A 27,419-nucleotide genomic window follows, 5' to 3' on the forward strand; every position below is an offset into this window, starting at 1 on the left:
TGACACTATTACACAAAATCAGTAATTGGCTTACTAGTTGACATCCAAACTGTCCAAGATTCATGCCTTGATGTCAACTAGTCAGCCACATACTTGTGTCATGATGTTATGGCAGCAAATGGACAAATCCAAAGAACTGGATCATATAAAGCCACACAACTATAAACCACAGATAACTTCATCTTTGGTAATGGCTCCAGTAGATTGAATCCAATATGTTCGGAGCATACAGAACTTAAACACATTTATCAAGATTCAGATCAAGGTTCTTGAAGATTCTGCCTCAATACCCAAGCTACACTTCGGAAATAACTTTCATTGCAGTGGTCGATCAACCAAAGGTCACTGGCTCAGGTTAGGTTTACTGTAAAGTGGCACGAGCGAAACCAATTACATTTTTCATTGACTGAATAAAAATCTACTAGCCAAGAAGTTGATGCTATTTAAAACTGATAATACTAAACAGTGAACAATCAATACATTAGATTTTTTTTTTAAAATTCAGCATTTTACTGTCACTGAACTGAATTCTCAAGCATCATGATTTCTTTTCAATGAATAACACTATAATGTACCTGCACTGAGATCAACTGATTTACTTCCATTTAGATAGCAACACAATTGATAACATGTTTTTGAGTGCTTTAAAAACATGTATTATACCTTAACTCTGTTGAAATCCATTGTCGAGATTCTCTAACCATGATGACATATGACTATATGTAAGAGATTTGTTAAAAAAAAACCCAGAAATGTCCCCAGAAGCAAAACTGTAGAAACACAGACAGACAAGAGTTCATCCTTTTAGCGCAAGTGTGTTTCCTGAAACAGTAGGAGCTATGCAATCCTCACTCAGAAAATTTAACACCAAAAGGATTACCATACCTTTTGCTGGTTTCCACAAAATTTCTCTCTCCACATGATGGGAAAATGTCAGTGGGGTTCATACTCAACTGATCAGCACAGGAGGAAAGGTGAACTGGTCAGTGTGGATCAAGGCACAGCATGCCCATCAATAACACCATACAACACAGTTGTATCACTGTCTCTGGTATAGGATCCACCCATTCCATTAAATCAGAGTGACCCCTTTGTCACATTTAGCTGCTCAGGAAATGAGATAATCAGTATTTATTGCCTGTTGAAAAGGCAAGGTGAAACTACACTGAAAGCAGTACTCCTTTTGCACAGAACAGCTGAAACTAGTTGAATTTCCCAATATTCAGGTCACAAGTTTGCAAAATGACACAGTTGCATCAGAAGTGGTTTCCTTCCCTAATTTGCTGAATTTCAGATGTTTTCAAAATATATGTCACTACTTCATGCAAATTGATGTAAAGAGACTTACACCAGGCCCAAGTAATTTTTGAAAAGTTTCCTTCCACCAAGTTTCTTATTGTTAGCATGGACAGTTATCTTTTAATGCATGCTTGGAGGTAAGGCTTCAGAAGATTCACATTACTGTATCACTTTGCATTTGTGCTATGCTGTTATAAGGTGTTTTTCACTCTCTTATTGTCATTCTGTGACAGGACGCCAAGGGTTCATTTGTATCCATTCTCATGTAGAAATACTGCATCAACTACATCTTTGGGACCATCCTTTGCATTTATAGTCACGTTACACAGTTAATTGGGAGTAAAGTCAACAACCTTGAAGAATATCAAATGATGTTAAATTTTCAAAACGTTTAAAAATGTGAATACATCCAAGGATATCCAAGTCCAAGGACAGCCTTCTTTTTCTATATTCATGCGACAGTCTCCTTGATGTGCTTCTAAATGTAGCTATCCACAGTGCTATTAGGAACAGAGTTTGAGGATTTTGTCTCAGCTACAAAGAAAACATCCCATTTGGCTTGAGATTAAGCTGATGTGAGGCTTGGAGGGGAATGAGTAGTGAGGATTGCATAGCTCCTTGTGCTACGTGGCCCTGCCCTTCTGGGTGGTAGAGGTCAAGACCTAACGGAATAACTGGAATCCCGGGTCTACAGCAGTTGAAGTAGTAACTGGCCAGAAGGAAAAACATACTTGTCCTTGTCCTTCTCAATCTATCTGTAGCAGGTGCATCTGTCCAATACAGTAATTGGTCTAAGAATGACCATTGTATATTCCTTGTGGAGACTAGGTCATGCTTTCACAGTGAAGATACCTCCCACATCATCTTATGATGTGGTGTGATCATTGCAACAAGTGGAATAGATTTCAAACAGATCCAGGAACAGCACCAGACATAGCTAAAAATGAGGTATTGGGCTGCTGACGTTAAAAGACAACTCTACATGCATGCCAGTGTAAGCAGCATGTGATAGAATTAGCTAAGTGATCTCACAACTAATGATCAGATCTCAGCCCTGCAAGTCCTGCCGAGTTGTGAACGGTGGTTGATGACAAACAATTCACTTGCAGAGAGGACTGCACAAATGCCCTCATCCTTAATGAAAGAGAACAACATATCAGTGCAAAAGATCTGGCTGAAGATGCTCTAGCCTGAAGTGCTGAAAATTCAAAACAATACTGGAAAATGGAAAATAGATACAGAAAAGATAAAAGGTAGATTCAATGCTAGAATAATTAACCCATGGATTAATAATGCATTTTGGCCTTCTCATGAGATCCACAGCATCACAGATGCCAGCCTTCACCATTTCAACTCATTCCACATGATTTCAATTAATATTTGAAGGCTCTGGATACTGCAAAGACTATGGGTCCTAAAACATTCCAGCAATAGTACTGAGGACGAGGCTCCAGAAATAGCCACTCCCCAAGCCAAGCTGTTACTTATGCAGTTACAACACTGCCACCTACGCGGCAATGTGGAAAATTGTGCAGCTATGCCCAGTCTACAAAAAAATAGGAAAAATCCAAGCCAGTTAATTACCATCACAACAGTTTACCCTTCATTGTCACCAAAATGTTAGAATGTGCCAACAAAAGTGTCATCAATGACCACTTAGACAGTAATAACCTGTTCACAGATGCTAGTGTTTGACAGTATCATTTTTTTAATCCACATTATCAGCACCCTGGGGCTTCCCATTGAACAGAAACTGAACTAGACCAACTATATTAATATTATGGCTACAACAGCAGATCAGAGGCTGGGAATTGCGCACAAGTAATTTCCCTCATGAATTCTTAAAGCCTGCCCATCATCCCCAAAGTACAAGTCAGCAATAAGATGTATTATACTGCAGCTGCTTGGACAAGTACAACTTCGACAACACTGAAAAAGCTTGACACCATCCTGGAAAAAGCAGCCCACTTGATTGGCATCTCCTCCAATACTTTGAATATTCAGTCCCTCCACCTCAAAAGCACAGTGACAACAGTATGGACCATAACATCCTGAATGGTCTTGACAAGGCGGATGTGGGAGAGGATGTTTAATCTTGACTAAGTGTCCAGAAATAGGGGATGCTGGTCAAATTAGTGGTCAGCTTTTTAAAGACATAGATGAAGAGATTTTCTTTCTTTCAGGGGACTTGCAGCTTTGGAACACTCTGCCTCAGAAGACAGTGGAGTTGGGGGTCACTGAATACTTTTAAAGCAGAGGCAGGTTGATTCCTTTGCCTAACAAATATCTAAGGTTACCAGGAGTGAATGGAAATACGGAATTCAGAACATAATCAGATCAACTACTATCTTATGAAATGATGAAAGGGCAAATGGGGCCTACAACTTTTGAGATGTTGTAGAAATGTGATCAAGTACTGTTTCAATGTTTCTTCCTCCTCCAACAATATGAAACAGAAATGACAGTTACCCACAAATGAAATGATCCAACCTCTCATGTAAGAATTATATGGATTCTGAAGGGGAATAAAAATAATGCGGAAAAAGAAACAGCTGTTGTTATAAACAACAACAGCAGAAATCACTGGAAAAACTCAGCAAGTCTGGGAACATCTGCGTACAGAAAGCAGAGTTAATGTTTCAGATCCAGTGACCCTTCTTCAGAAGCCCCCTGCTCCATTTTATCCTCCAACTCATTGGATGTGCTAACAAAATACTTTTATTTTCCTTCCAGGTATTAAGGAATGCAAGATGCAACAACTTAGAGAAAACCATGCCCCCCTGGAGCCTACATTCCTTCCCCTTTCTCTGACTCTATCCTCTTTCTGAACCGAACCTCTTGTCACGTATTTACTATTCCTTGTGAATGTAGTTCTGAAGAAGGGTCACTGGACTCAAATTGTTAACTCTGCTTTCTCTCCACATATGCTGCCAGACCTGCTGAGTTTTCCCAAAAATTTCTGTATTCATCTCTGTTTTCCAATATTCACAGTTCTTTTCTTTGTTCAGTATTTATTACACTGCTGAAGGCACATGACGGAGATGACTGGTTAAATGTCTCCAGCTGCTCAGACTAGTCAGTGACTCCATTCATTGGATAATTATTGCTGCTGGTAAGTCATTAACACAAGTTCTAATTATATTATAGAAGTAACATAAAGAAACAAATGTTAAAGACACTTTGCCCAAGAACTCCACTCTCCACACCATGACCCCCTGGTTTATGAGGGTTCTCATTCCTTCCTGGTTTATCAGTTCAATGGGTAATTTTAACACTGATGCCTTGCCAATTGACTGTTCTACACTTGAGTCTCGCTACTAAGTACCAACTACTTATTCAAATATGGAAAGCATCACAGGTAGCATGAATCACTGGATAAAGCTCAGGAATAGAAGCTCTTGATTATTTATTAACTCCTATCTAAGCTACGAACAAATGAGTTCAATTGTGTCCCCCGGTCAGTAAATTTACCAAAGAAGCAGAAATAACTCTTTAGAAATGAAATAACACACCGTCACAAAGCTAAACTCTTGGATGCAAGCCCTTGCATTAATATTTTTTCATTAGCTGTGTTTCAATTTCAATTCCAATTCTATTAATCATTGACGAGGCAGTCAAACATCTTCCAATCAAGATTATCTTGACTCTGAAGTGGGACATCAGCTTTGTGAATTCTGTGTCATACAGCACTTTCAAGCATAAAATAACACGAACGCAAACGTTTTAAAATTATTGTGCAAAGCAACAATTTAAAATGTTAGTTCCTATTTTCAATGAATCAAGAGACTGTGATATCTGTGTTTTACTTGCTGCAAGTAAAACAATGTTAGAAACTGACTAATAAGAAAAACTTGAATCCTTGTATGAAAAATAATAAATGCTGCAAGCATATCACAGGTCTGAATCAGAAAACAGAAGAGACAGCGCAACTCTGTCAGAAAAATTTTGGTAGAGGGCACCATTTGTCAGAATAATTCAACTTCATCACTCTGCTCATTAGTGTAAAAAAGTTTATGCATATCACATTTCAGGTTCAAACATTATCAGAACGTAAATGGTCTCAAACTAAAATTTTAGCTCATTGAGTATCAGTGTGATAATTCCACCAGTTGTTTTAATTTCAGACTCTTGGCCAATGAACTTTTGCTTTTGATCATGGTAAACTTAACATGGATTCAAAAGCCTTGGAATTCCACACACAGAAGAAAATCACCGTGTAATTCATTTTCTAGCTTTCTGCTACTCTAGTGCTTCCTGTTTCCCATATTAAGAAATTTCCTAATGAAAGGCCCTATTGTGAACCATTCTTTCCTTTCTGCAAAATAAAAGGACAGCTGAGAGAATGACAAATGAAGGAATTAAATGCTAACATGCAGCTTTCCCACATATCATCTCTAAAAAGAAAGTTTCAGTGTGCCATTATTTTCAAAGTACTGATATTTCTGCAAATTTGAAGTCTACATATAGATTTATTTCCTTCAAGGATTTTAATTATTTGACAAAATTACAAGTTTACTGTTTGGGCCAAGAATGAATAACAGACAAATTCATTGCAGAAGCTTTTTTGATGGGTTACCTTAATCCTTGTTGATGCAAATACCCTCTGACACACACACAATGGCCCAATTTTTTGACGCTCCTAAAACAGCTTCGGCGTTGTCTGCATGATCAATTCTAAAGTTCCATGCAGGGATGAAATGCAGAGAAACTACAGTTAAAGCTTTGTAAACTTGCTTATTGAAAATATGTTTGCATTTTACAATCTTAACAACATAAATGTAAATTAATGAGCGTGGGAAATTTTCAAGACCACAAATTTAAAAAAGACAAGTTGAATTCACAATATTTCCTTCCACCACTTGAAATATTTCCCTTAGAGATTTATAGCAAAAAAAGCAGTTTCTAAAATTAAAATTGGCGATGATCTTGTTTTACCGTATTGCTGTGAAAAGCAAGAGCATTAACTGATTCCGGGTGAAAGTGATCTGTGGTTGGTGGCACAGCCTCGTTCGCCAGCATGGTTAATTGAATCAAGTCACTTTTTTCTTCCTCCGTCTTTCCCTTTTATTTCTACCTCATACTAACACCTGAATAGACTTCTTTGTAGAGATGAGCAGCTCACCATAGGGTGCCTATGAGCGACTGCGTTCACTGCCCACAGGAGTGTTAACTCTGTTCTTTAAACGTATCACTCAGCACGGATTGAAATAAAGTAGAACAAGGACCTGTTTTGAATTTGATTCATCTATAATCTTAGAGGGTTGCCCTGTAACTTCAAAATGAACATGAAGTCTAATGTTTTATGCATTTGATTTATTTTGTAAAATCTACACATCACTAAAAGGAAACAGCAACAGTGTTTTATAATGATTAATGCTTGGGGTTGAACATCTACATCTATCTGAGCTTTCTGCTGCATTCCACTCCCCCACCAACTTTAATGGTTTAGACCAAGAGCATGCAAGTGTGGAACATTTCCTTCTCTCTGGGGAGCTGCACTACTTAGACTTCTGTACAGCTGAATGCAAAGCCTGCTAACAGAAATAGCTACAGCGCATACTTGAACAGAACAAAATAATGATGGGTATGAGGTTTCTGTGTCAAGGCAAAATTTAAATTCAGTTGACTTGGAATTAAAAGGCAAACTACGTCAATGTTCTGGTCAGGTAATTCAACCACCAAAATAGAATATACATATTTGGTTCCTTGTTATTGGTGATAACTGTTGATGTAATTATCTTTTGTTCTTTGAATAAGTGAAATATCTGGTACAAGATTTAATTCTATTGTCAAAAGTCTAAACTTGCAAAAAAAATGCAGTAACTCAAATCAACAAAAAAATGTTTTATTGCACCCAAGAATTTTTTGTTTTGATTATAGTTAGCCTCAATCTTTTAATTATCAGAGGAGGCCAGGATGTGTCACTAGTTTAAGTCTCTGACAATAGAATTGATGTTTTAATATTAATTTTTGACTCCCAACAAGTTGGGTAAGATCGAAAACCATTTACAAAATTAGTCTTCATTCGATTTAATAAATCTAAGGAGCTGAAAATGGCAGCCCTGCATTTTAATATACCCATAGAGTATAATAACATTTCTTTTCTCAATTTGCATTGCATTTTTAAAGCAAAGTAATTACTGGATGACAGTCCAGATGCAGGACACAACTTCATAATTTCCTCCATGCAAATCTTGCTATGGCTGCCACACTTTTAAAATCTTTCTGCCAATTTCTTTGGAAGTCAAACTTGATTTTGAATTTCCATGATTTTAAGATTAACTAGTCACAGTCATACATACAGCATACAATCATACAGCATGGGAACAGGCCTTTCAGCCCAACTCATCCATGCCGACCAGCTTTCCTAAACTGAATTAGTCCCATTGACTGCATTTTCCCCTTATTACTCTAAACTTATCCTATCCATGCACCTCTCCAAATGTCTTTTTAAAAGTTGCAGTTGTACCCATCTCTGTCACTTCATCTGGCTGCTTGTTCCATGTACGCCATTCTGTGAAAGATTGGTGCCCCTCAGGTTCCTTTAAGATCTTTATCTCTTACCTCAAACCTATGCCCTCGAGTTTTGGACTCCCCTATCTGAGGAAAAGACCTTGGCTATTCACCTTATCCATGCCTCTCATGATTTTATAAACCTCTTTCAGGTCACCCCTTAGCCTCCTACAGTCTAGGGAAAAAGAGACCCAGCCTATCCAGCCTCTCCTTATAACTCAAACCTTCCAATCTTGGTAACAACAATGTAAATCTTATTTTCACCTTTTCCAGTTAATCACATCCTTCTTGTAGCGGGGCATCTAGAATTGTACGTAGTACTCCAAATGTGGCCTTACTAATGTTTTGCACCGCCATAACATGTCCCAACTCATGTACTAAAGGCTATGAACGATGAAGGCAAGTGTGCCAAATGCCCTTTTCACCACCCTGTCTACCTGTGACACCACTTTCAAGGAACCATATAACCTGCAACCCTAGGTCTTTCTGTTCCATAACACTCCTAGGGCCCCTACTGTTAGTAGGTGATATGTCATGCCTCTCAAACCTCATCGAATTCTTTGAAGAGGGGACCAAACACGTGGATGAAGGTAGAGCAGTGGATGTGGTGTACATGGATTTAAGTAAGGCGTTTGACAAGGTTCCCCATAGTAGGCTCATGCACAAAGTAAGGAGGCATGGGATAGGGTAAAATGTGGCAGATTGGATTCAGAATTGGCTGACCCTTAGAAGATAAAGGGTGGCAGTGGATGGAAAATATTCAACATGGTGCTCAGTTACAAGTGGTGTACCACAAGGATCTGTTCTGGGTCCTCTTCTATTTGTGATTTTTGTAAATGATTTGGATGTAGGAGTGGAAGGGTGGATTAGTAAGTTCGCGGACGATACGAAGGTGGGTCGAGTTGTGGATAGTGCGGAGGGCTGTTCTAGGTTACAAAGGGACATGGATAGGATGTAGAGCTGGGCTGAGAAGTGGCAGATGGAGTTTAACCCTGAAAAGTGTGAGGTGATTCATTTTGGAAGGACAAACTTGAAAGCAGAATACAGGGTTAATGGAAAGATTCTTGGCAGTGTGGAGGAGCAGAGGGATCTCGGGGTTCATGTCCACAGTTCCCTGAAAACTGCATTGGAAAAGGTGCAGAGGAGATTTACCAGGATGTTGCCTGGAATGGAGGGAAGATCTTATGAGGAAAGGTTGAGAGAGCTAGGGCTCTTCTCTTTAGAACAACAAAGGATGAGAGGTGACTTGATAGAGGTGTACAAAATGATCAGAGGTATAGATAAGGTAGATGGCCAGAGACTTTTTCCTAGGGTGGAGGTAGCTATTACGAGGGGGCATAGTTTTAAAGTGAGTGGAGGTAGATAGAGGGGAGACATCAGAGGTAGGTTCTTTACTCAGAGTGGTAGGAGCGTGGAATGTAATGCCGGTGAGGGTAGTGGAGTCGGCCTCATTCGGGGCATTTAAGCAGCTATTAGATAGGCATATGGATGATAGGATAAGGTAGGGGTGAAGGTTAGACAGACCTTAGGTTTAGGGTAAAAGTTCGGCACAACATCGTGGCACAATACAGCACATACAGCATAGTACAGGCCCTTTGGCCCAAGATGTTGTGCCGAAGGGCCTCTACTATGCTGTATGTGCTGTACTGTTCTATGTTCATGCCTTTTATGTGAAATGCTTCAAACCTTCTGGAAATTAAAGTACAGAAAGCAATAGGTTTTAATCAGAGCATATGCAGCAATTACTTCCTCAAAAATACCGAGTAAATTGGGAAGGAACATCGTCTAAAGCCACGTGACTGTTGTTTACTAAGGCATCATTACACAACTGGACCTCAAAATGGCTCTTTATAATCAGTTCCATTGCAACATTTTCTCAGAAGTGACAAAAAACACTGACAAGCCTTAAGTGGCCGCTGCCAGTTTGACGAGAACCTCAACTGGACCCGTCACATAAACGCAAGAGCTGTAACAGCAGATCAGAAGCAAGGAATACTGCAGCGAGTAACTCACCTCATGACTCCCCAAAGCCTGTCCATTTGCTAAAAAGGCACAATCAGGATCGTGATGGAACATTTTCCAAATGCCTGGATGGGTGCAAACTCAAGAAGCTTGACACAATCCAGGACAAAGCAGCCTGCTTGAATGGCACCACATCCACAAACATTCGTTGCCTTCACCATTGATGCTCAGTAGCAGCAGTGTGTACTATCTACAATATGCACTACCGAAATTCACCAAGATCCTCAGACAGCACCTTCCAATCACACAACCATTTCCATCTCAAAGGACAAGGGCAGTTGATATATGGGAACACCACCACCTACAAATACCCCTCCAAGCCACTCACCATCCCAACTTGGAAATATATCACTGTTCCTTCACTGTCACACGATCAAAATCCTGGAATTCCCTCTCTAAAGGCATTGTGGGTCAACCCACAGCAGGTGGACTGCAGCGATCAAAGAAGGGCAACTAGATATGGGCAATAAATGCTGGCCAGCCATCCATTAATGAATAAAAGAAACTAAGTGGTGTTAAAGCAGAGAAATAAATGTTGAATAATCCCAAATGAGTAATTGAAAGCTCTCCAAATGATCAGAGTTACGGGCAGCATGGTAGCACGTTGGTTAACACTGTTGCCATACAAAGCCAGGGATCCGTGTTCAATTCCAGCTTTGGGTGACGATCTGTGTGGAGTTTATACACTCTTGCTGTGTCTGCATAGTTTGCCAATGGGCGTTCCCATTTCCTCCCACAGTCCAAGGATGTGCAGGTTAGGTGGACTAGTCATGGTAAATGGAGGGGTAGGAGGTAGCAGGTGGGGATTTGACCAAGATGCTCTTCAGACAGTCGGTGCAGACTTGATGTGTTGAATGGCTTCTGTCTGCATTGTAGGGATTCTACAATTCTATAATTTCAGTTTGAAGCAAATACAGGAGGGGAGAATGTTTGCAGACAAGAGGAAACAAAATTTGAGCAAGCAGAAAATATGTGACTGCAAATTATCAAAGAACAGCTCCCTAAACACATTCACTGCTAGCTCAAGTTTATCATAAATACAAAGACATTGAAGTAAGCCGTTTATCATTAGTAATTCAGTTGTTTCCTCAACAGATTACAATATAACATTTTCTCCTCAAGGGGGCTTGTGTTATAAACCTAATAATGTGCATTTAAGGTGTGAAAACAGAACTATTCAGAAGAGGGAGGGATATGGGAAGCTAACAAACAGATTAGATGTTATAATTAGGAATTAACCAGAGTTATTGACAAGAAAAGCAAAATGTATTACTTTGCACTAAATGTTGCTTCAATTGAAACATTCAAAAGAGTTGAAGGTTATGAATTTTAGGGTAGGAGAATAATCAAGTTAATTAGCAAAAGCAAGTGGATAAAGCTGAGGGATATTTCTTATTTGGATTCACTTGTGTTTTTTAACTCTGATTGAGCTTCTTGAACAGTGATTCTTTATTACATTGAAATTGGCCACATTCAAATCAACAAACCCATCTCACATAATGTGGTTGCCAAGCAGAAGAAATTGGGAAAGCCTATTTTAAGGCCACTTTTCTAGTGTTACGCATTTCGGGTGAGCAGAAGAATCCTGAAGAGAGTCTACCAGCTAAGACAGTGCTACCCAAAGTCGGATCAACAGAACCTTCATGCATCTATCACCTGTGTGGAGATATTTGACGAGGGACTCCCAGTTTCACCATCTTGTCCTCATCACCATTTCTCGATTGTCATAGGGCGCTTCCGTACAATCTTCATCTCACACAGTCCACAAATGCCCTGATAAGCAAGTGACCACCAGCCACTTGTTCAAACAATCATCGTTCAAATATGAACTTGATAGACAACTGCTGCTAAGTCATTGAAAGACAGAGGTCATGACAGCCAATTCAATTCTACTCTCACTACAAACATCTACTTAGCTGTCAAAAGCCTCTTGGAAATGATGCGCAGACATTGTAATCCCTTCCCAACACACATTAAATGGAAAATTTCAACACATTCTCAGCAAGACACTGGAGGATTACAAATTCCCATACAGGTAATCTTACCATAAAGATAGTGGGGGCAGCGTTCCACTGGGCTGCTTGTTCAACGAGATCGATTACTTCTAGTTGGTGCTAAAATTTCTTACAGTCAGTTCACGAAGGAGATGACCAGAAGTCAATTTTAGATTTATTCAGAAAGTGTAACATTGCAAATGAATATCTCCTCACCCTAAAATAACTCATACCGAGTGTCAATAAGTGTTGATATACTTTTTGACAAGCTTAAAAACAATTAATAAACTGACATCCATTAAAGGGTGAAGTGTGCCTTTATAACGTTCTGAACAAACCAAGTCAAAATAGACAAACTAACAATCCCTTACTAAGTAAGGAAAATAGCACAGCAACTTTAACTCAAGAAAGTTAGAAACAAGAAAGTCGTTTGACTAACTGGTATTTGTCAACTAAATAAACATGACAATTGCCACCCATAAATGTGCAGCACGGTGGCCCAGTGGTTAGCACTGCTGCCTCACAGTGCCAGGGACCCAGGTTCAATTCTAGCCTCGGGCGACTGTCTGTGTGGAGTTTGCACATTCTCCCTGTGTGTGCATGGGTTTCCTCCAGGTGCTCCGGTTTCCTCCCACAGACCAAAGATGTGCAGGCGAGGTGGATTGGCTACGCTAAATTGTCCATAGTGCCCAAGGATGTTTAGGTTAGGTGGGTTAGACATGGGAAATGTAGGGGAATGGGACTGGGTGGGATGCTCTTCAGAGGGGCGGTGTGGGCTTGTTGGGCCGAATGGCCTGTTTCCACACTGTAGGGATTCTATGAAAAAAACAATTCCGTGAAAAATGACAATTGCCCATTTCTACCTTTATTAGTCTGTCATGAGACACCAGACAACATCATCTGCATTGGGCAGCAATCTATAAAAAAAGTAAATATGCTCTTAACATGAAACAAGATTTAAGGAAGTGCTTTTGTATGCCAAGATATTTTAAAGAGCCATAATTTTCCACAATTGCTGCTTCAGGATCTTTCTTTGTACACATTACCCTTCTGAAAGCACTAATTCGTTCTGCATAGTTCACAGGTTAGAGCAACAGATCTGTGCCTTGTCCAATTGACCACTATTCTCGAGCTGTTTAAGGCTATACAGTCAAGCTCAAAGCTGACTGGACATTAAAAATAGGTAATTCCTCAAAAGGACCATAGGTTAGAGATTAGGAGTGAGGAACTTGTGTTGACTTGACCCCTTCTTAGGCAAGAAAGTTTTTTTTTTAAGAAAAGGGAAGATAGATTTGGACATAAACTTAGGAGGTATGGTTAGTAAGTAAACAGATGACACAAAAATTGGAGGTGTCGTGGACTGCGAATAAGTTTACCTCAGAGTACAACAGTACCTTGATCAGGTGGGCCAAAGGGCCCGGAGAGTGGCAAATGGAGTTTAATTTTAATAAATGTAAGGTGCTGCTTTTTGGAAAGACAAATCAGGGCAGGACTTATACAATCAATGGCAAGGTCTTGGGAAGTGTTGCTGAATAAAGAGACCTTGGCATGCAGATTCACAGTTCCTTGAAAATAGACTTGCAGGCAGACAGGATAGGGAAGGCAGCATTTAGTATGCTTGTCTCTCATGGTCACTGCATTGAGTATAGGAGTTGGGGAGGTCATGTTGCAGCCGTACAGGACATTGGGTAGGCCACTTTTGGAATACTGCGTGCAATTCTACTCTCCCGGCCATAGGGAGGATGTTGTGAAACTTGAAAGGGTTAAGAAAAAATTTATAAGGATGTTGCCAGGATTGGGGGGTTTGAACTACAGGGAGAGTCTGAATAGGGTCTATTTTCCTTGGCATGCCAGAGGCTGAGGGGTGAGCTAATGGAGGTTTATAAAATCACGATTGGCATGGATAGGATGATTAGCTAAGGTTTTTTCTGCAGGGTGGGAGAGTCTAAAATTAGAGGGCATAGGTTTAAGGTGAGAGGGGAAAGATTTAAAAGGGACCTGAGGGGCAACGTTTTCAGAGGGTGGTGCGTGTATGGAATGAGCTGCCAGAGGAAATGGAGGAAGCTGGTACTACTACAACATTTAAAAGGCATCTGGATGGGTATATGAATAGGAAAGGTTTAAGAGGGATATGGGCCAAATGCTAGTAAATGGGACTAGATTAATTTAGGATATCTGTTTAGCATGGACGAGATGGACCAAAGGGTCTGTTTCCATGCTGTACAGCTCTATGACTCTTGTGGTTACAAGAAAATGCTTTCACTACTTGAAAAATACATACAATTATACCTTGTTTGTGGACCAGACCAGAAACCCCAAAGTATATTATGGAGATAGCGTAGATCCTAACTTTTGTATTTTCTTTAAAGGCAAGTGTGAGGTGCTGTGTTCCAGACATGACTCAACTGGTCCACCATTAAGCGTCAATCAAAACGCACTGTATTCTTACAACACAGGTAAAGAAAATTGGCATAAGTTTACTCTATGTAAATACTAAACAAGATAATGTATTATTTAAATACTAATCATCAACTGTTCCAATAGAGGCAGCATCCCATAAACATAGCCTTTGGCAAAATGCAACTCAGCAAAACAGTTATGATCTTACATGCTGACTCTCTCCAGTCCAGAAGAAAGAAACAAGTCTTCTCTTTGTGACCTTTGAGACAGAGCCTCTTGTCTAAGACTTCACTCGAGCAGAGAACTCAAACTTTAGCTCCGGCAGAAACCTTCTCACTAACAAAAGCAAAACTAAAAGCCTTCCTGGGTCTGTGAGAGCCCTGACCACACCCACTCATGATTCTTTTGTTTTAGGTAAAAAAAACACAGGGGAAACCTCAAAGTTGTTTATCAACTGCCTTTCTCAAGGAGACATTTCTGCACCACTGTGACAACATCCCTCTGCAAGAGAAACAGGACAGAGTGTCTCTTAAAGGCACAGTACTGTCATAAAATACAAAATACCCAATGATCGGATCTTAACAGTCCATGATGTTTTCTTTTGTCAACATGCAAATCAATTGGATATGTAAGAAAAAGCTACAAATTTGAAATAAAAATGAAAAAAAAGGAATACATAAGTTCTTCAGAGTCTGTAAAAGGAAAGCATGGGCTAACATTACCAGGTTAAGAGCCTTTGCCAGACATAAGATTGCAGTTTCTCCACAAAGGTGAACTGAACAAATGTAAAGCACAACACTGCAAAGGCTGGCAATCTGAAAGCACATCAGAAAATGTTGGAAATAATTACTAAGTCCGACAGGGTCTGTGGAGAGAGAAGCAATGAGCTTTCATCGGGTCACGAATCAGAAATGCTATGATTTTCTCTTCAGAACTGCAACATTCTTCCCAGCTCCCTCTATTTTACTTCTGACCACTTAAAAATTGTTTGTTTCCAGTACTCCGAGTTGGATATTACCGTGTAATTCATCTTGGTGTATTCACATCATTTGATTTTTGTACTGAGCAGCAACCTCTCTGAGCAACTGAATAATTAAACATTTTCGAAGTATTACAGTGTGACGGTTTCGTAATGCCTTTCAACTTTCAATCACTCCATTTATAACTTTTAAGTTGTCAGCTTCTAATACTGAGAATCAGCGAAATGACAGGTGTCACATCACAACATCTCCCAGTGGTGGTGCAGAAAACAGCAATCAGCTAAAACTCAATCAACCAATATGTTTTAAATCAGTATCATAAGGAGATGACTACATGATTGTTTAAAACAACCACAACATGAATGATGAAAATGAGATAACAAAGGTGTGGAGCTGGAGGAACACAACAGGCCAGGCAGCATCAGAAGAGCAAGAAAGCTGACGTTTTGGGCCTGGACCCTTCTTCAGAAATGAATGATGAAAAGTTGTTTTATTCTGGTGCAGCTATCACTAAATTAGTGCTGATAATACTTGTAGCAAACCTAGAACTTTGACATTGGAAAATCACTATTTAACACTGGCATTGATATTGAACATATTCCTGATTTCAACAGCAATGCAGTCTTAATTTGGCCAAAACAAAAACCCTTGTACAGTAACATTTTAAGCATTCGTAGAGCAATTTTGGGAGACCCTGGAATTCAAATTCCTTTAAGACTGGCTTCAAGCACTTGTTTATGAATGTTATGCTACTGGTGATCACGGACATGAAATGTCCTACACTGCTAAATTTGATTTATCCTAGCAAACAATGATCGGCGATTTCTTTACAGCATGAGACCTTCCTGCTTCTTCGAAAGAGTTATCCAAGTAGTGTTACTCCTCTGATCTTTCATTAAAGTTCTTTCATTCTTTTGCCAATTATCGAGCCAATTCCCTTGCGAAAGTTACAACTATACATACTTCGGCAAGGCCTTTATCAATCAAGCAAATGTATCCTGCATGGTGTCAAGCTCAAGTGTTGTTGGACCTGTACTCACTTACCTAAGGGAAGGGAATTCCATTACATTGCTGGCTTGTGCCTCATAAGTGGTGGACAGACTCTGGGGAGTCAGGCTCGGAGTTACTCGCTGTAGAATTACCGACCTCTGATCTGTTGTTATAATCACAGTAAGGTATGGCTGGTCCAGTTCAGTATCTGATCAATGGTAACCCCCAGGATGTTGAGCGGAATGCAGGGGTGTTCAACAATGGTAATGCCACTGAATATCATGAAGGGAGCAGGTAGCATTTTTCTTGTTGGAGATGGTCATTGCTTGGCACTTGTATGGTGTAAGTGATACTTGCTGCCTATCAACCTCACTATTGTCCAGGTCTTGCTCCATATGAACATAAGAATGCTTCAGTATCTAAGGATTTGAAAGTGGTGTAGAACATTATGCAATCATCAACAAACATCCCATCTTTTGACCTTATGATGGAGGGAAAGTCATTAATAAAGCAGTGAAAGTGTTTCAATCTAAGACACTTCCGTGAAGAACTCAAGAGCTCTCGTAGCGCAGTCATAGTGTCCCCATCTCAGAACCAAGAGGTGTTGGTTCAAGTCTCATTTGCTCCAAAGGTGTGTAAAAACATCTCTGTAGAGGGTGATTCGAAAATATGCATCCTGATGAACTCCTACAACAATGTCATATTACTCAGATGATCAACTCCCAACAACCAGAAGTATCTTTTGTGCTAAGCATGACTCCAACTGGCAGAGAGTCTTTCCCCCCGATTCCCAATAACTTGGTTTTTATGCTCAGGCTGCTTGCTGTCACACTCAGTTAAATGTGGCCTTGAAGGACAGTCACTCTCAAATCTGAGCTTTAGTTATTTGCCCATGTCTAGACCAAGCTGTAATGAGGTTAAGATCATAATGTACACCACCATTCGTGATTCCTCAGATACCAAAATAGTCCATGTTCAAATGCAACAAGATCTGGAACATATCCAGGCTTGGACTGACAAGTGGCACGTAACATTTGTGCAACACAAATGCCAGGCAATGACCATCTCCAATTACAGGCAATCTAATGACTGCCCCTTGACATTTGATGGTGTTACCATCACTGAATCCCCTACCTATCATTATCCTTGGGGTTAACATTGACCAAAAACTCAACTGGACTCACAATATAAACTCAGTGACTTGGCATCTATAGCCCTCTGCAGCAAGGACTATCATAGAATAAAAACCCGATGTTCAAGAAATTCTGCCTCATCTCAGTTCTCAAGGGTAATCTCTTCACTCTGAGGCTGTGCCCTTGGGTCCCAGTCTCTCCTCCTAGTGGAAACATCATCTCCATGCCTACTCTATCCAGGGCTCTCAGTATTTTGTAAATTTCAATCAGATCACCCCCTCATCCTTCTAAACTCTATCAAGGACAGAGCCAGCATCCTCAACCGTTCCTCATATGACAAGACCTTCATTCTTGAAAACACCTTGAACCCTCCCCAAAAACTGCACATCCTTAGATACGAAGCCCAAAACTGCTCTCAATATTCCAAATGGAGTGTGATCAGAGCCTTAGAGCCTCAGCAATATCTCTCTGCTCTTGTATTATGGCTCTCTTGAAATAAATGCTAACATTGCATTTATCTTCCTAACTGCCAACTGAACCTGCAAGTTAACCCAAGGCTCCCAAGTCCCCTTGTGCTTCAGATTTCTAAAGCCTTTCCTTGTTTAGAAAATAGTTTACACTTCTACTGTTCCGACCAAAGTGCATAATCTCATACTTTGCCACATTGTATTCCATCTGCCACTTCTTTGCCCACTCTCCTAGCCTTCCCAAGTTGTTCTGCAGCCTCTCTGCTTCCTCAACACTACCTGTCCCTCCATCTGTTTTATTGTGCCATCTGCAAACATAGGAACAATGCCCTCAGTTCCTTCATCTAGATTGTTAATATATAATGTGAAGAGCTGTGGTCCCAATACTGACCCCGACAAAACTTCACTGGTTTTCTGGTACCCTCCCTGACTCCAGTGATTCCTTGAAGATCACGACCAATAACTCTACAATCTCTTCAGCTATCTCCTTCAGAACGCTCAGGTGTAGTCCGTCTGGTCTGGATGATTGATCCACCACACTCACCTCTGCCTCTAACTTCTTTGAAGTTCTGGTATGTTGCTGACGTCTTCTACTGAAGACTGACACAAAAGTACCTATTCAGGTCCTTCACCATTTGGTTGTTCCCCGTTACTACTTCTCCAGCCTCTTTTTCCAGTATTCGAATGCCCACTTTTGCCTTTCTCTTACCTTGTAGATATCTAAAAAAAATCTTACATTTTTCTTTTATATTACTAGCTGGTCTACTTTCATATTCCATTTTCTTCCTCTTACTGCCTTTTTTAAAAATTATCCTCTGGCTTCCCACTAATCCTCACCATATTGTATGCTTTTTCTTTTGCTTTTATGCTGTCCCTGACTTCTCTTGACAGTCATAGTTGCTTCACCCTCCCTTTAGTTTGTTTCTTCTTTCTTGGCATGAATTTCTGCTGTGCCTCCTGAGTTACTCCCAAAAACTCTTGCCATTGCTGCTTCATTGTCTTCCCTGCTTGGCTCCCTTTCGAATCAACTCTGGCAGCTCCTCCCTCATGTCTTTCCAATTACTAATACCTAACTCTAATACCGTTACATCTGATTCAATCTTCTACCTCTCAAATTGCAGGGTGAATTCTATCATATTATGGTCACTGCCCTCTAGGGGTTCCTTCACCAAGCCTGCCTCATGACACATCAAATCCATCAGTTGTTACCTATTGCATTCTACCACAAGCTGCTCCAAACAAAGCACTCAAACTTTCTACAATTTTTTTTTTCTTGAGACCTGCTATCAACCTCATTTTCTCAGTCCACCTGCATATTGAAGTCCACCATGGTTACTGTAATAGTGCCATTCTTACATGTCTTTTCTCTCTCGATTTATTTTCTTCCCTTCATCCTGACTACTGCTAGGAGACTTGCACACAACTCCCATCAGGGTCTTTTCTCCTCTGTGGTTCATCAACTCTGCTCACGCAGATACTACACTTTCCAACTCAATATCACTTCTTGTTATCAATTTAATTCCATTCCTTACTAGCAAAGGAACCCCACGCCATCTACCTGTCCTTTCAATAGGACATTCATCTTTGGATATTTGGTTCCCAGCCTGATCCCCTTGCAGCCACATCTCTGATGCCCACATCATACCTGCTAATTTCAATCTGCACTGTGAATTCATTGACCTTTCTTCATGTACTGCATACATTTAAGTACAAGGCCCTCACTCCTACACTGACTGCCTTGCTTCTCATAGCTGTCCCCTTATCTGTTGTGCATGAAGTTAGATTCCTGACCCTTTCCACACATTCTGTCCGATCACTCGTTCTGGAAACTTTAATAACTTCTGAGCCCTCCCCTGCCCCTTTAACATGTTCCACAATTTTCAATGCAACTGAACCCACTCCCCTACTGTAACTATGACAACCCTAGTTGTTATGCGATTTGTCAAGACTCGGGTGCCTGATTCAGGTGGAGGTTGTCCCATCGGAGCAGCTTCTTCCTTCCCTGGTTCTGGTGCTGTTTCTCCCACACCGATCTTTGAGCCACGCGTTTATCTCTTTAATCTTGTTGACCCCTGTGCTAACTTGCTGGTAGCTCAGGTGGTAATCCAGAGATTATTACTTTTATGGTTCCGCTTTCAATTTAGCCTCCAGCCACTCATATTCCCTCAGAACCTCTTTCCCCTTTCTACCCATATCGTTGGTACCTTGTTAGACCATGATAATTTGATATTTCCCCTCCCAATCCTCTGCAGCCCAGATGAGATATCCTGAGCCTGGGCACCAGGCAGACGATACAGCCTTTGTACCATTTGATCCTTTCCCTACTGCATGCTTATTTTGAAGACTTAATAATCAATCAATATTAGAGACGCCTGGTGGCAGTTGAACCTGAGGGTCACCACACCTCAGGTGAGCGGGTGAGACAGAGAAGACAGGACTTTATTGATAATCTCAGCTGGTGTGGGAATTAAACACTGGCGTCACTGCAAACCAGCCATCCAGCCAATTGATCTAATTTTAAGAATATGCAAATGCTTTAGCTTTAAAAGATTTAACCCTCATTCTGTTACTTAAAAAATCTATTACTCTAACAAATCTGTGAGGCATAATCTCCCACGCACGAAGTCACGCTGACTACTTCTAATCAAACCTTTTCTTTCTAAATGCATGTATATCTTATCCCTCAGAATCTTCTCAAGTAACTTACCTACCACGAAAGTTAAGCTCACTGGTCTATAAAATCCAGGTTTTTCTCTGCAGTCCTTCTTGAATAAGGGCACAAAATTCGCTACTCTCCAATCTTCTGGGACCTCACCTGTGGCTTGCAAATATATCAGCCAAGGCCCCTGCAATTTCTTCTCTAGCCACTTGCAAGGTTCTTGGATATATCTGGTCAAGACCAGGAGATTTATCCACCTTCATACATTCTAATTCTTTCAACACCTCCTCTACTGTGATATGGACTGTCCCCAAGATATCGCCACGAACTTCCAAGTTGCCAAGTCTTTATGTCTTTCTCCACAGTAAACACAAAGGAAAAACATTCATTGAGGACTTTGCCCATCTCCTGCAGTTCCACACATACATGTCCACTTTGGTCCTTCAGAGGTCCTATTCTCTCGCTCGTTATTCATTTTCCCTTTAATATACATAAAGAATCTCTTTGGATTCACCCTAGTCTTCTCAGCCAAAGCTATCTGTGCGCCTTTCCGCCCTCCTGATTTTCTTCTTCAGTAAACTCCTGTATCCTCTATATACTTCCAGGGATTCTCTTGATCCCAGCTGCCTGTTCCTGTGCCATGCCTCCTTTTTTCTGGTCAAAGCCTCAATATCTCGTCAATCAGGGTTCCCTACTCTTGCCAACCTTGCCCTTCATCCTCACAGGAACATACAGACCTTGAACTCTAGCTATCACACTTTTAAAGGCCTCCCACTTGCCAGAGGTCCCTTTTGCCTGCAAAAAAACTACTCCAATCAACCCATGCAAGCTCCTGTCTAATTCCTTCAAAATTCACCTTGCCCCAATTTAGGACTTGAATCTGTGGACCAGTTTTGTTCTCCATAACTGTCTTAAAATAAATAGATCTATGGTCACTGGTCCCAAATTGTTCCCCCACTGTCACCTCCGTCCTGCCCTATTTCCCAAGAGTAGGTCGACTTTTGCCCCTTCCCGAGTCGGACCCTCTATATACTGCTTGAGGAAACTTTCCTGAACACACATAATAAATTCCACCCCATGTAAGCTCTTAACACTATGACAAATTTATTTCTCCTGCAAGTCTCTGCAATCTCCCTGCATATTTGTTCCTCTAATTCCAGTTGACTGTTTGGGGGCTTATAGTACAACCCCAATAATGTCACCATCCCTTTCTTATTTCTTAGCTCCACCCACAAAGCGTCACTGGATGATCCCTGTTATTTCATCTGACTACTGCTGTGATACTCTCCTTAATCAAAAATGCAACTCCCCCTCCCCTCCACCTCTGTCCCACCTAGAGCACCTGTACCCTGGCACATTAAGGTGCCAGTCCTGTCCCTCCTTTAGCCATGATCCTCAATGGCTATAATATCCCAGTCCCACATATCTATCCACATCCTGAGTTCATCGGCTTTACCGGTCAGCCCTCTTGCATCGTAATAAACGCAATTTAATCCAATAGGCTATCCTAACTCCATGTCCTGTTCTAGCCTGTCTTGTCTCTTTAACTTACAGTAATCAGAAAAAGCATCTTCTTCCAGCCTCACACTTGCCTCCCTGCTGTTAAGATTCCAGCCCCCCTGCCAATCAAGTTTAAACCCTCCCTTGCAGCACTAGCAAATCTGCCAGCCAGGATACTGGTCCCCCTCCAGTTCAGGTGAAACCCGTCGCTCTTGACCAAGTCACTTCTGCCCCAGCAAGGATTCCAATGATCCAGGAATCTGAATTTCTGCCCCCTGCACCAATTCTTTAGCCACGCATTCATCTGCCATATCCTCCTGTTCTTACCCTCACTAACATGGGGCAATGGAAGTAATCCGGAGATTACCACCGCCGAGGTCCTGGTTTTTAACTTTTTTCCTAGCTTTCTGTAATCACACTGCAGAACCTCATCCCTATTTCTACCTATGCCATTTGTGTCAACTTGCACAATGACTTCTGGCTGCTCACCTGGCCCCTTTAGAACGCTCTGCAGCCGTTCCAAGACATCCTGGACCCTGGCACCCGGCACCCAGGAAGAAACACACCATCCTGGATTCTCTACCGAATCTCCTGCTTGTCCCCCAAACTATCAAATCTGCTGTACTAAGGTCCTGTTTATTTTTACCCTTTCCTGCTGTGTCCCAGATACCAAGACAATGACAATCCACTCTTCAGTGCAAGTGACTGCTTCCAGGCTCTAATGTATGCACCGAGTGATGCCCCTCCCTCTCAGTTGCCATCTGCTGGATGCTGTTCATCCTTCTGGTCACGGGGACTGGAGCCACACGATCCACTCTTCAGTATGGGCAACTGCTTCCAGGCTCTAATGTATCTGCCAAAGTGATGTCTTTCTCTCTCTCTCTCGCCCTCTGCTGGACTACCATATGACAGTAGCTGATTCTGAGACTAAGATCCTGAATCTAAATACAGGAAACTACAGTGTTGAGATACCAAATGGCTATGATAAATTTCGAACTTACTTAAAGCGATGACAACAGATAGGCAAAAGCAAGTATTTAAGGAGTACATGAAGAACCACAGTTGTTCATTCCTATCTGGCACAAAATTAAAATAGGAATGGTGGCCCAACCACGGCCAACAAGGTAAAATTAGGAATATTATTAGATCCAAAGGATGGGCTAACAAATTAGCCAAAAAGGAGTAGATGTGAGGATTGGGAGTAATTTAGATTTCAGCAAAGGAAGTGAAAAGGATTAAGAGGTGAGAACAGAATAAGAGGCTAAGCTTACAGCGAAGATGCCAATAGAAGCTTTTACAGTTTGTATGTGAAGAGATAAAGATTAGTGAAGACCCAGAGAGAGGTCCCTTACAATCAAAAACAGGGGAAGTTATGGTCAGGAACAGTGAGATAGCAACCCAATTAAATATGCCTTTGGTTCTGTGTTCATAAAAGAAGACACGAATATCATCCCAAAAATGTTGGGGAACATTGTGTCCAGTGAGAGGAATAAACTGAAGTAAGTATTAGTAGGGAAATGGTGTTGGGGAAATTGATGAGATGAAAGGCCGATAAATTCCCAGAGTCTAATAATAAACATCACGACTTGCTTAAGGAAGTAGTCCTACAGAGTGGATGCACTTGTGGTTTTCTTTTAAGATTCTATAAACTCTACAATAGTTCATACGGATTGCAGGATATCTAATATCATGCCAATTTCAAAAAAATCACAGAGAGAGAAAACAGGAAAGTATAGACTGGTTAGCCTCACATCAGTAGTCGGGAAAACTCTACAGTTCTTTATATAAAAGAAATTAGTAGCATAGCACTTGGAAAACAGTGACAGGATTGGACAGAATCAGCATGGATTGACAAAAGGGAAACAATGCTTGACGAATCCACTATTATTTTTTGAGGATGTAACAAGTAGAATTGATAGTAAGAACCAGTGGATATGGTTTACTTAGACTTTCAGAAAGTTTTGGTAACATCCCACGTAAGAGGTTAGCATATAAAATTAAAGTGCATGGGATATGGAGTAGTGTAGTGACATCTTTAGAAAACTAGTTGGCAGACAGGAAACAAGGAGTAGGAATAAAGGATTCATTTTCTGTGAAACTAGCAAGCTAAGCAGGGATCAACGTTAATATGGATGAAGAAACTAGATGTAATATATCCAGCGCTGAGGATGACAAAATTGAATGGGAGGGTGAGCTGTGACACAATTTGCTTCTAAAACTTCTAGACTAAATAGAAAGTGTCTCATTCTCCAGTCAACATTTAAGTAGGTGAGCAGATAATTTACAAAAAATAGTTTTTTTATAGAAGCTAAAAGTAGCAACATGTAGTGCATGGAACAGCCAGGAGCTTAGACACTATTTTAAAAAGTTGCATTGTTATTTTTAAAATCAAATAGGTAAAATAACAAAATGCTAGCTTTGTAAAACATGATTGCTCCACCAACAAAAAATTGATACTGATCAGAAACACAGCAGTCCTTATAACCTCTGAGACCTAGGCATTTTCACTTGCAATAGTCACAGCTCTGCATAACATGAAAATATAATGAGATAAAGGGACATCATCTGAAGTCCAACACTTACAGGTGAGAACACATAACTAACATCCTGTTGGTGAGACAGGTACACTCAAATACAGTATGAGTGTGTGTATCATAAAAAAGGAAGTTGGGAGATATGTTTACGAGCAACTGGTGCCAGTTGGAGCACTCAAGTTTCTAAGTCATGCTTTGAATCGTTGAATGGTCCACTCCTGCTCCTATGTCTTATGTTCCTTTGGCAGTCACCATTTAATTAGTAGGAATACATTTTTGCTGTTCTCAATCACCCCTTAAATTGTTTCAACCAAGAATATTTTCCTCCCCAGAATAAACCTGGTGTAGATGAAGTCATGTTACTGGCAAAGCCAGAGCACTATACACATTCTAATTGCTATATCTTACATTAAGACTTCAATCCTAATGTCTTTCTCTGAACGTTTTTGTTTTCTTTTTCTCATCAGATTCTAAATTTCTCTCCAATCTGTTGCTGCCCCACACTCAACAATTCAGAACATTTTTACAATTAAAATATTAGCATAATGAAAGTTATTTGATACATCCCAGAATTTCTGTAGTCCATTTAACCATAGAATCAGTAGTTAAGTTTTTAAAAGAATTAGCTTTCATTTTAAATATGATGTGCTTAAAAAGAATCTAACTTCAGTGGGTTTACTCAGCTAATTAGCTGAGCTTCAGGCAGTTGGAATTTCCTCGATTCAATGCCCAATTTGGGGTGAGTTAACTAACTTCAGTCTGCACAGTATTGTGGATGATAAAAGTGATGCAATAAATACTGAAGTTCCATTTTTGTCACAGCAATGTTGTAAAAAGTGATATTGGTGAGCAGCCAGATCACCAATAAAGGTGAAATAAATGGCAGATATCTGGTAAATCTGAGATTAGTGTCAACAATTTGAAGTGTGTTCTGCCTAGAAATCAATTTATTTAAACTTAATTTTTAAAAAAATTAAGAAGATTATACAGAAACCACAAGAACATTGTACTTCACATACTAAGAAAAGTGATTTTGTAACTAGTTCAAATTTTGCCTTGAAGCGGGACTGACAATGTGTATAACTGACCAGAATTGGCAGAGTTCTGATAACAAATGTTCCAACTCCTGGCTCAAAATAGTGCATTCCAAGATAAATCAGCAGAAGCGTTACTGTATATTACAATGTTGCTACCAATATAAAGGCATGAATTTTAATAAGATCAGCACACAGAAAGATGAATTCTCAGTATAAGAGGATCAAGTGTCCTTCAATATGTAAAACATCTAGCTTAATAAAGGATTAATTTGCAAGTACAAACTTGGGGCTTCATCATTCAACTATACCACACTATGCCACTGTCCCATCCTCCGCAAAAGTGAATTTAGATTTCTTGTTTGATGCCTATTTACTCATTCCATATTCACACTCTCGTGGCCAATGGCATGCTTTACACTGATGCAGGTGCACATTGCCTGAATGCAATACTCCACAACTGTAGCTGAGCAGAGAGCTGTCAGATCTAGCTGGTGTGTAAGACAGTTTGTGAGCAGAATCAAAATTCTTCCAGTCAAGAAGCAGAGAGAGCCAATGTCAAATGTGCCAACCATTATTCTTACAAAATACCGGTAAATTCAACAGAATAAGCATAAGCCTGGGATAGCCATCGTACTTGCTATCCAGGCTAAACAATAATAAATTGCATGTGGGGAAGAAAATAGATCAACAATGTGTCAATATTGTAGTTGACAATCTTACACGGAAAGGTACAATTATATGTGAAATGAAAAACTGACACTTCAGACTGATGCAACAAAGAGCGACTTTGATCAGACATTATGACACACCTCTGGAGCAGATGGGTCTTGAAAGTGGACCTTCAAATTAGGAGAAGGGACACTACCAACATCTCAAGATCCCACAGACAGTGTGTGTTTGGGGCAGAGTATTAGCTGTGTGTACTTTTTCTAACTTATTTCCATATGATAGAGTATTTTAGAAAAGTAGTATCTAGTTCAAAATAAGTATATTTGTGCATTTGTAACATGTTTAATGTACACAGTAAAAAAAAAACAAATTTCACCCTTCATCCTCCACAATCCTCCACCGCATACCGACTAATACCAGTATGTTTCCTGCAAACTGATATTTCAAAAGAATTTCCATAAGTGCACAGCACTTTGGGATGCCCTTGCAACAGAAAGGCACTTCATATAAAAAAGGTTTTAGGTTACATACCACCTCTGACTTCCTTTCATAGATAATTAAGCATTTTCAAGTTGTGGCAGAGGCAAATTGCATGCACATTGAAAGTTCCCAAAAGCAAGGATCTACTAATAATACAGAATGAAGGATAACTGTTTGCTAGGACACCAGGGATAACTACCCTATTCTTTCTTACAAGATGTCGTAGAATCTTTCACATTCACCCGAGAGGCAGATGCTGTCTTGGTTGAATATTTCATTTCACATACAGCACCTCTGACAATGTTGTACTGGCAATGTCAGCCTGTATTTTTGAACACAACTCCTGGAGTTGGCTTTGGTCACAGAACACACTCACCTCAGAGTCAGAAGGTTATCAGCTGTGCCACAGCTGACACTGCAAATCTTCAAGTCCTTTATGAGGAAATCCTTCTATTTCTGGAAAATGCCATAGAGATTAGTAATGTGAATATTTGTCAAAAACTGTTTCTTAGACAAAGGATTAGTTTTTTGAATTTGGATGGAAGTGTAAGGGAAGGATCTAGGCTTAAAGTGCTCGCTAGTATTTTTTATTAGAGATAACAAGGTGCAGAGCTAGATGAACACAGCAGGCCAAGCAGCATCAGAGGAGCAGGAAAGCTGACGTTTCGGGCCTAGACCCTTCTTCAGAAAGTTTCGGGTCTAGGCTCAAAACGTCAGCTTTCCTGCTCCTCTGATGCTGCTT

The 27,419-nt window shown here is 40.3% G+C and overlaps 1 protein-coding gene across 5 annotated transcripts in view; it reads right to left on the minus strand.

Moving 5' to 3' along the window:
- Positions 1 to 27,419, minus strand: part of tmcc2 (transmembrane and coiled-coil domain family 2) — a 143,263-nt gene that overhangs the window by 31,552 nt on the left and 84,292 nt on the right. The window contains exon 1 of one of the 5 annotated variants that reach the window (XM_048612077.1): positions 6,235 to 6,459. The exons of 3 other annotated variants lie outside the window; for them this stretch is intronic. In XM_048612077.1, the coding sequence (XP_048468034.1) occupies positions 6,235 to 6,318 (84 nt within the window). In that variant the 5' untranslated portion in view covers positions 6,319 to 6,459. Of the gene's footprint in view, positions 1 to 885; positions 1,077 to 6,234; positions 6,460 to 27,419 lie in introns of those variants that run through there. One more of the 5 variants, XM_048612078.1, reaches the window with a different exon arrangement.

The sequence above is a fragment of the Rhincodon typus genome, chromosome 25 (assembly GCF_021869965.1).
Source record: "Rhincodon typus isolate 14 chromosome 25, sRhiTyp1.1, whole genome shotgun sequence".
Taxonomy (NCBI): domain Eukaryota; kingdom Metazoa; phylum Chordata; class Chondrichthyes; order Orectolobiformes; family Rhincodontidae; genus Rhincodon; species Rhincodon typus.